At 40.1% G+C, this 9718-nt stretch overlaps 2 protein-coding genes across 3 annotated transcripts; one reads left to right on the top strand and one right to left on the bottom strand.

The window, feature by feature from the left end:
* The first annotated feature begins 229 nt into the window (after positions 1–229).
* LOC147853964 (Regulator of chromosome condensation (RCC1) family protein) lies at positions 230–2876 on the top strand. 2 transcript variants are annotated; one of them, XM_087332211.1, is made up of 5 exons: positions 230–333; positions 443–649; positions 906–941; positions 1389–1502; positions 1573–2876. In XM_087332211.1, the coding sequence occupies exons 3-5, from the start codon at positions 909–911 to the stop codon at positions 2821–2823; spliced, it is 1398 nt and encodes a 465-aa protein (XP_087188337.1). In that variant the 5' UTR covers positions 230–333; positions 443–649; positions 906–908; the 3' UTR covers positions 2824–2876. The 2 variants fall into 2 exon arrangements, with proteins under 2 accessions (XP_087188337.1, XP_087188336.1); XM_087332210.1 differs by having other exon boundaries at positions 236–333; positions 1381–1502.
* Positions 2877–4610: 1734 nt separating this feature from the next.
* On the bottom strand, positions 4611–8011 carry LOC147853963 (polyadenylate-binding protein 2-like). The gene is made up of 9 exons (XM_087332086.1): positions 7761–8011; positions 7494–7612; positions 6685–7341; positions 6508–6585; positions 5969–6058; positions 5725–5868; positions 5424–5597; positions 5194–5349; positions 4611–5102 (listed from the first exon to the last, which is right to left on the bottom strand). Exons 1-9 carry the CDS (start codon positions 7984–7986, stop codon positions 4857–4859), a joined length of 1890 nt encoding a protein of 629 aa, XP_087188212.1. The 5' UTR covers positions 7987–8011; the 3' UTR covers positions 4611–4856.
* Between the last annotated feature and the right edge of the window lie 1707 nt (positions 8012–9718).

Raw genomic sequence — 9718 nt, 5'->3', positions numbered from 1 at the left:
GGGGTAACAAACATCCCTCCTCCTTTACTACGAGGTTGGCCTTTTTATGGCACTTTTATTAGTATTGAGGGTTTAACACATTGGGGTAACAAACATCCCTCCTCCTTTACTACACTGTACACATAGTGATAGATTAATAGATTTAGAGGAAGAGGATAGAAGAGCTTGTTTCCTCCATGTATGTAGGTATGTACATGTATGTATGTACACTATATAAGCATTTGCCCAGCAGCCATAATCCTGTTACCTGTATTGTATGTATGGCGATGGAGGAGGGATATGAGGCGGTGGCGCGTATTGTGGCAGGGGAAGGCCATACTCTGCTCCTTACAGGTGCGTACGCAATTCATTTCCCCCCATCATCAATTGCTTCCGACAAGGCCACCATCTCATCCTTCACGTTGGAAGACGTTGTGAGTACTGGATTCTTGTGCTCTACTAGGTGGTCATGGTCATGGTCATGGTCATGGCAAGGTGTTTTGTTGGGGCAAGGGCCTTTTTGGCCGATTGGGGAACGGGACCGCGGATCAGATCCTCCCAACACCACTACGCATCATCCCAATGGAAGGGCCTGATGCCACTGTCACTACCCCCACTGCTACCATCATCGACATTGCAGCAGGTTCTTATCATAGCTTAGCTTTAGCAGGTATAGTCCCGCCCGAACCTTATGTTTATACATAATAGCTAGATTTTCAGTACTTGATTGGAATTAAGGGTATTGTGCAAGGATTTCCATATTATTTGTCAATATATCTATTATGTATGTATGTATGTATATATATATATATATACCTATATATCCAGACTATTGTGATTTGTTTGCAATGGGCTTTATCAACTCTGACATCTCTTCTGATAATTGTACTTGAATATCCCTAAGATCTTTGTTTCGCTGCATGCAGGTGATGGTATTGTCTGGTCTTGGGGCTACAATGTTTGTATCCGCTGTACTCTTTGTCTTGCTTAACTTTCTTTAATAAAAAAGTGTTGGAAGATGTTATTAATATGTTGCATATGTATGAATGGCAAGGGCATGGAAATCTGATTAAAAAATATTCCATATTATTGCCCGTGATTGATTCAACTTCTACTTCTAGTAGATCAGACAGAGCTCAACTAATTTCTACCGAGCAAAAGATTGAGAAAAGAATCAATATGGAGGATAAGAGAATTCAAAACCATATCTGGCTACACTTGTATATCAGTTGCAATTCCCAATAGGGAGCTGTGTCTACTTGTCATCTGGTTTGTTTCTGGTTGTGGAGTTCGCTTGATTTTTCGTAAAGAATTACTTAAAAGTTTTTGCATCTCTAGTTATAGTTTTTTCAAGCAATCAGCAAGTTAGCATTATGATTGTTTGCCTTAAGGAAATCATGGATGGTCAGTTGGGATATGAGAGTATCGATGACTCTCACCCAAACCCCATACTTCGTTGGGAAAGACATGCAGAAGCAGCAGATGATACAGGAGCTGAACTTCTTGAGGAGAAACCTCCAAAGGTATACCATTGTTTTACAAGTTGAATATAACATAGTAGCCTGTACATAATGGTGTATGCACGTGGGACAGGTAGTTCGTGTTGCAGCAGGTGGTATGATGTCTTGTGCTGTCAGTGAAGATGGAATTCTGTGGATGTGGGGGAACTGCCCTTCACCAGTGAATGTAAGAAACGGACATCAATCCTTTGCACTTTCCATCTGTGAAACACCACATCCTGTTGCAGGTCTGCAGGGACTAAATGTGGTGAAAGTAGCATGTGGCTATGAGCATGTTATAGCAGTTGTCGATGAGCAAGAAACACAACCGTATGCATGCTACACTTGGGGGAGCAATAAATATGGTCAGCTTGGCCTAGGAGATAAAGAAAGTAGATTGAACCCACAGGCTGTAACTGCATTTGACAAGAATAATGTGGGGAGATTGAGTTACGTTTCTTGTGGAGCATATCACACCGCTGTTATCACTGACGGGGGGGCACATAAGAAGAGAAGTATGTGTTGGACGTTCGGGATGGGTGAGAATGGGCAGCTAGGCCAAGGAACTTCTCAGAGCTTAGATTCCCCACATGTAGTTGAGGGTTTACCCGAGGATACAAGGATTGTGTCAGTTTCCTGCGGGTTGTTTCACATGGCTGTTGTCACTGAAGGAGGTGAAATATGGTGTTGGGGGATGGAGCGGGGTCTAGGGCTTTGTCCAGGAGTTGGACCACCCGGCATTGAAGGTGGAGATTATTTGTCTCCAGTACGCATAATGGGACACACTCTTTTTGATGCATCTCACTGTGACGAAGTGGCGTGTGGGGCGGCACACACAGTTGTTTCCGTGAATAATGGACGTGCTCTGTTTGCTTGGGGCCGTGGACAGAATGGTATATTGGGTACAGGGAAAGTGGATGATAGCCCCACCCCTTGCCGGGTTGTCTGGCCACCTGCCCATGACAAAGAGGCCAATGCCATTGATGCACATTCATCGGGAGATATTGATCAGCTTCCAAAGGTGAGTACCTCTGCAGATGAACTTGCAATTGCTCAGAAGGAAATATCTGCATTAAAATCTGAATTAGCTGCTGCCAAAGAGCAAGCCAGCACACTTCATGCAGCCTTATATGGAACCCTTGGATCTGCCAATGCCAATGCTACTTGGGCCATCTTCCAGGAATGGGACAGAATGATAAGCAAAGCTAGTTATGATGACCTAAGTCGGCTTGATAGTTTTTATCGTCAAGCACGCTCTCGAGTAAAGGAAGTTTTGCTTGAAAAGAAAGTCGAAAAGCTATGTAAGCAATTAATGGGCAGTCAAGGTGATGCAAGGACTGGCTGAAGTACCATTTATTGAGATCAGCACACGTTCATACTAAAAAAACTACCTTTTTTGCAAGTCTTGCACATTGCACCTATCTTAAGTTGCCTTGGAAGTTTAGCTTATTTTAATTTGAAGAAGTTAATTTGAATCGGATTAGTGGACATACATTCCTGTAATCTTGCATTGGATGGTAGATTAGTTAAAACATAATAACAAGATTAGGACTTTCTAACCAAATTAACCGATGGGGTATTGTAGACTCAATATAGATTGTTAATTATACTATAGTTACCTTGTATGTAAGGCACAAGCACAAGACATAAATAAGGGCAGTGTGCATTGATTCCTACAATCTTTTGGTGGGAGGCTTGTGTTCACTACTTTGACCATAATATAATCTCTTTAAGATTTGCTTCTTTTGTACAAGAGGTTATTACTTTCTACTCAATGATCATCAGTACTTCTCTTTTGAAATAGAGAAGCACTCTGTATTCATTCCTATCATATAATGCTCTTAAGAAGCTACTATATCAGTTAGAGCCAACGGGTTAATTATATGAGGATCTATGCAAAATAGGAGGTAAAACGATTTTTACAAAAGGCTAGAGACAATTGCCATGCATAGCTAGTAGTATATTGACGAGTGGGTGGTTACAGGTGGCTTGTGTTGTCAATTGTGAGAATTCTTTGATAAATTGTTGGGAACAAAGCAGCAAATTAACTATACTTGAACGTTTGAACATGGAATTGAAAGGTAGGATTAGTACATCATAGATGGCAGCAGGGAATTATTTCAACAAATAATAATGTATACAATGGAAAACTTATTTGTACATTTTTTCGTTTTTGTTTTTGCCGATCTTGAGATTCCCCACCAGTAAAATATAAAGAGCATTACAAAAATCCAAAGCATGTATTTGATAAATTGAAAGCATAGTAGTTTGTTTCATATATCACCTGGTCCTGAAATAAAATCTATGTGGTGGTCATCGATGCATGATTATGATGTAATTAGTAGTTGCCATGGTTCATTCACAGCATGATTAAACCTTTTGTGATGCCAACTTCATTAGGAATCAATCGTGTTCATCTAAAAGGTAGCTTTTACATTTCTTCCTTCAAATTTTTTCCTTTCTTACTATGATTAGAAGTTACATTCTGCCTTTCGAAACTAATATAAATCAAGTTCCGAGAGTTTCTAAGAGATAAATTGGTGTTCAAATTTTTTGAATATTCTGTTATAGCATATCATAAAGAATACTAATCAACACAATCTACACAAAGTAATGCATTTCCATTAAGATTGTTCATTTCTCTAATTTTTTAACTACCTCCAGCTGATAAAAGTTCATTTTTCATTTAAATTTCATTTGTTACCTTAGACAAATCCACACATTCAAATCATCACGAAGAAATGCATCTGTAATGATTGTTCATTTATCTACTTGAATTCATAAATTATTTCCAGATTAGATTTCATTTCGCTTTTCAATTTCATTCCAAAGGAATCTACACTAATATATCATTGAGTGATGCATCAATGTAATGATCATTGAAGATCATTTCTTTATTCTGCACCAGAAATATAGACATGTCTCCAGAAGAAAGGAGTTAATTGTGGTGTGGATGCATTAGTCTTCGATGACTGTACACGTAAATATTTACATGAGCTCCCATCCCAAATGCAGTATTCCTCTTCCTGGATGCAGGATAAAGCCTGAGAACTCTGATTCAAATCTAAACATCATTTCAAAAACACAGGCACTATGCTTTAGAGAAGATAAATCCCCACAAAAGTTTAGACATTGATGAAGTAGTTACTGAATCAACAGAACAAACAAACAGAGTCTGCACAAAATGCAAAAACCGAGTGCATATAACAAAGTGCAAAACCGAAGCCCATACAAGGGCTGAATAACATCGACTTAACTCTTCTAGGTCTCCAGTATCCGGCTTAGAATTTAAATAGCTACAAACAAACGCTACTCACATTACAAGATAGAAAAGACAAAAGAAATACTTCCGAAAGGGAATCACAAAAACTGGATGTTCTAGGTTGACAATGGCTCATTCAAGGATAGATTTGCAATCTGATCAATGGAATTTGTGAATGCAACGCTTCCTTGAGCCATTCGCAAAACTTCCATTGCCTCTGCTACTTTGGCCTTGAGAGCATCAGGAGACTCGATCAGATGTAGCACTTCTGGCTGATCCATTTCCAAAAGCATACCAGTAACCTTCCCCGCATGATCGTGCTCTAATTGATCAACAAGAGGATACAGCTGCTCTCCCAGCATCTATGCACCACAAGCACAAATCATCTGATTAGAAAGAGTATATCTAAAACAGCTAATATTGCCCGAGCTCATTTTTGTAACTAGTGCTTACTATTCTCTGTTGCTCTGGAGGAGCTGAAGCTAAGGCAGATGCAAGTGCAGTAATTGGCATTGACCCAATGTCATATGTAGTACTGCTAATTTCCTCGGCTGCATTCCGCGATGCCTGAGAGTACCGCATGGGCCTATTACCATTTCGCGGCATGGCCTGAACAAATCACTTTCTTTAGAGTTCTTTCACAGAAAAGTACCTGAGCACCAGAGGCCAAAAAGAAACCGTACCTGCGGTAGAAACTGATGTTGTTGAGGCTGAAGAGGAGCACCTGATCTTCTATTTCCCATCCGCTGACCCTGCTGACCTGGCCTTTGTACAAACGGCATAAAATAGTTTTGCATTTGTGGGGCACCAGGCCTCATACCAGGAACCATTGGATGTTGATAGCCATAACCATTTGTCTGCCAAGACAACAGTCATAATGTGTTTATAAATCATGGGATGTGATACTTAAACTACTGCCACTTATATTGGAATACACATTATTGAACAAAAACAAGGCATGACATTTAAATAGAGGTCTGATACCTGAGAAGGAATCAAACCATGGGGAGGTTGACCATAAAATACTTGCTGGCCCATTCCAGCAGCCCCAGGATGAAACATGGGTGGTGGGCTTGCTGCCACAGGAGGGGTATTCACCGCAGAATTTCGCATCTGAGAAAACTGAGCCTGAACAACATGCATTACACAAAAATCATTAACCATTGCAAGGTGAGAAATCTGGATGATTTATGTGAAGGCAAGGATGAAGTTGCTCAAAAACACCCACCTGCAGTCTAGCTCGCCGATCCTCCTTCCTTTGAGCATGGGCAACATATAGAGGCTTGGTACCCACCATCTTTCCATTCATTTCATTAACCTGGAAATGAACACAATCTCTTAAGTTGCACATGTAAATTGAGATAGAAAATTGCCCATGAGATACACTAAGTAATGTAAGAAAAGGCTAAAAGCCACATTGAACTAGCTAGCTTGCTACAGGTTCAGCATCTCAATGAAACTTGGGGAAAGAAATTTCACCAAGATACTACTTAGAATATTATTATGGAAGCAGATAATCCACATTGAACTAGCTGACCACAGGTTCAACATCTTAGTGAAACTTGGGCAAAAAATATTACTGCAAAAATACTAGTTAGAAGAATATTATTATTAAAGCAGCAGCTAAGCCAGAAAGCAGTCAGCATCCTTTCCTGCTAACTAGAACAGACAACCTATTGAGGAAAGGAATATCAAAAATCCCACATTCATTTAAAAAAGACGATTGCTTCAGAGGTTTATTCCTCTCTCAAAAACAGTATAACATACCGCCCTTGTAGCTTCTTCGGGAGTGGAGAAGGACACAAATCCAGAACCCATGCTTTGACCCTGGGGTGTCTTCATTATCTTGTGTAGAACAAAGTGAATAATGCAGAACTTAGCAATTACCCATTTATAAGCCTAACTAGCTGATATAACAAGATGACGAGATATCAATTTGTTCACCTTGCACGACACGACATTGCCGCAGCTCAGGAACAATTCCTTCAACTTCTCGTCATCGACACTGTCATCAATGTTCTTTAAGTAAAGATTTGCACCTTGAAACTTCTCTGCTCGTTCTTTCTTAGCTTGCTCAAATTTAGCTCGGAGTTCTGCCTCCCTTTCAGCTTTCTTCTGAGCTCTTCCAACATACCATTCCTTATCATTTATCCACTTGCCGTTCAAGCTTTCCACTGCCTTTGCAGCATCATCCACGTTATCAAAGTTCACAAATCCAAAACCTTTGGACTTCCCATCACCATCCCTCATTATAACAGCACTGCCAATGGGTCCAAATGCTTCAAAACATTTCCTAAACTCGTCATCAGTTGTACTGTCAGCAATGTTTTTAACATACACGTTGTTAAATTTAGATCCAGCAGTAGCTAGATCTCTTTCCTGCTTTCTAAGGAAGGGCCCTACAAAGACTTGCTTGTCATTTATAAGCATTCCATTCACTTTCTCAATAGCATTAAGTGCAGACTCTTCTTGTTCAAACTGAACAAAACCATGGCCTTTTGAAGTGCCGGATTCATCTACCGCAACTCTGCATGAAAGGATGGTACCAAATACAGAGAAGGTGTCATGTAAGGCCTTGCTGTCTATATCTTTGTCCAAATTCTGCAATAAAAGAATCCCGAAAGAAACCAAAGATGCTGGTTGAGTTCAAATGCATTTCAAAAGAATTAATCTTCTACCTTGATGAAGACATAAATAATAATAGCAGGTGCTGATTATTTAAATCCATTTCAAAACAGCAAAGGAGCTATAACCTTGATGAAGATATTCGCAGACCCATTCTTGCGAATGCTAGGATCACGATGGGAATACATGATGCGTATCGACTTCCCATTGACAGATGTGAAATTCAGCAGCTCCATAGCACGAGATGCTGGCCATAACAGTAAACAAAATAAGAAACATGGCATTTCCTTTCTAAAACATGAAAAGCTAGTAGTGCATGGACAGGAAAACAGAGATTACTAAAGCAACGGAAAGGAAAGGAGAAGGAGAGAGAGAGAGAGAGAGTGGATGTGTACCATCTTGGACGATGTTGTAATTGACATAGGCGTAACCAAGAGATCGTTTAGTGATGAGGTCACGGCAAACCCGGATGGAGACGACCTGGCCCACCTGGTTGAAGAGGTCATAGAGCTGGGCCTCGGTCACGGTGATATCGAGGTCACCCACGTACAGAGACGTGGACATGAATTGGCTTCCTACTGCAACTGCCACACCCACTGTTGACCCCGCCTGAGCCATCATCCCCCTTCTTTTACACCCACTGAACTGAACACACCCAAACTACTGTGTGTCAGAAAATCACGAATTTCCTCAATGCCTCTCTGCACAGCCACAGCCACAGCCTATCCTCCTCCCTTCCCACAACCACGCGAGACGATGGAGGCTAGCCTTACCTGATTAGGGTTTCTGCTAGGGTAGAAGAAGACATATACTTTCTCTGGGTTATGCTGCTGCCTTATATTTCTAGGTTTCCGATTTCTTTTCTTTTCTTTTCTTCTTTTTTCTTTTTTCGTTTTTCTTTTTGTTTTTGTTTTTAGAGGGGGGAGGGGCGTGAAGAAATGAAAGAAATTGGAGAAGTAGAGTGCAGAGCAGTGCAGAGCAATGCCTGCTTGCTTGCTTGCTTGCTTTTGCTGCAACAGAGTCTCCGACGAAGAAGAAAGGTCCTTCTTCGATTTCGATCTTCTTCTTCTTCTTCTTCTTCTTCTTCTTCTTTTATAAATAAATCTCTGCCTCTTCCTCCTCCATCCTTCTTATTGAATTCATATATATATATATATATATATATATACATATGTATATATATTTGGACATGGGAGCTTGCTTTCTTTAGGCCACTACACTGCGGTCACAAAACTCGAGCTTCTCGAAGTTTTCTTGCTTATTGCACACATGAGCATGATGACCAAAACATCATCCACTAACTTCGAAGGCCATGCGCGTTAGGTTTGAACTCTCAAGATATTGTTATGTCGCCAATTACCACATTAGCGTTTGAAATTCGTTATGTCAGGGTGGAGAGGGGTGCAACAGATGAAGAGCAAGGCAAAAAGTGCGCCCGACTTCTAGAAGAGTGGTTGATGTTGGGTTGGAATCAAGGAGTCACCAAGAAGCCATGCCTATTGAATGGAAGTAAATTGCAGTGTCGTGAACCCATAACCTTACATATCAAACACTGAGTGTGAACTATTACGGTCAGTTATTCAATGTGTCTATATTCTCTTCATTATAATTGTATTTTGTGTAGTATTTCATACATGTTGACTCAAATGAGTAACATGGCTATCATGCATCATCACATGTAACATATGTGTGCCAAGTGGCAATCACACATCACATGCATTCACTTATCACATGCACTCTTATTCAAACACTTATTGAAGGAGAGGAATCGAAGCATTTAGGCATCACGAATAAAAATCAAAAGATTAAGGCAGCTTGCTTACCGAACAAGTTTCTCATCTCTCAAGATAGAAGTCAAGGGTTTGAGTCGGAGTTTGACGAAGATGTAACTTTGGTAAATAAAATCTTGTATTCCCAAATTAATAGAGTATGTTATAATATATTGTTTGCTTCTTGAATTCTAAACTATCTCCATCTCTTGTATGTACTCATCTCTCTGAGGTTGAGGTTCGTCAAGCTGGAGAAAGTTGAAAGATTGAGTCAACAAAAACTTTACCTGCCAATGCTTATGGTTCGATAACATCGAATATCAAAAGAGGGATTGCAAGAGTCATCAAGAAGCTCTTGATGGAGATTTAATTTTTTATCAAGATGGAAATATTTGTCTATTAGAAACTTGATCACCTCTCTGGTTTAACGTCAAAAAAAGGCAGAATGAAGAAGTTAATAAAGGACACCAAAGGCAAGAGGATAAAAACAACTTACTACTCGACAATGTCTAGGTTGAAGATAGGTGATCCTCATATTGGTACTACTTCTGGGATAAGGTGATTAATACTATAAGTAACGAAAA

The sequence above is a fragment of the Azolla caroliniana genome, unplaced genomic scaffold (genome assembly GCF_043228905.1).
Source record: "Azolla caroliniana isolate FFs.n. ecotype wild unplaced genomic scaffold, voAzoCaro1.0.p SCAF_16, whole genome shotgun sequence".
In the NCBI taxonomy this organism is placed as follows: Eukaryota; Viridiplantae; Streptophyta; class Polypodiopsida; order Salviniales; family Salviniaceae; genus Azolla; species Azolla caroliniana.
This window is presented reverse-complemented; position numbering and strand designations above follow the sequence as displayed.

Bases quoted from the DNA above. Each gene is read 5' to 3' on its own strand.
- LOC147853964 (XM_087332210.1), top strand. From the start codon at position 261: ATGGCGATGGAGGAGGGATATGAGGCGGTGGCGCGTATTGTGGCAGGG. The intron at 650-905 runs GTATAGTCCCGC...CGCTGCATGCAG, and splicing joins TCATAGCTTAGCTTTAGCAG to GTGATGGTATTGTCTGGTCT. The intron at 942-1,380 runs GTATCCGCTGTA...AGGAAATCATGG, and splicing joins GTCTTGGGGCTACAATGTTT to ATGGTCAGTTGGGATATGAG.
- LOC147853963 (XM_087332086.1), bottom strand. From the start codon at position 7,986: ATGATGGCTCAGGCGGGGTCAACAGTGGGTGTGGCAGTTGCAGTAGGA. The intron at 7,342-7,493 runs GTTATAGCTCCT...CTTTTATTGCAG, and splicing joins CTGCGAATATCTTCATCAAG to AATTTGGACAAAGATATAGA. The intron at 5,350-5,423 runs GTACGGTTTCTT...TGATTTGTTCAG, and splicing joins AACATCAGTTTCTACCGCAG to GCCATGCCGCGAAATGGTAA.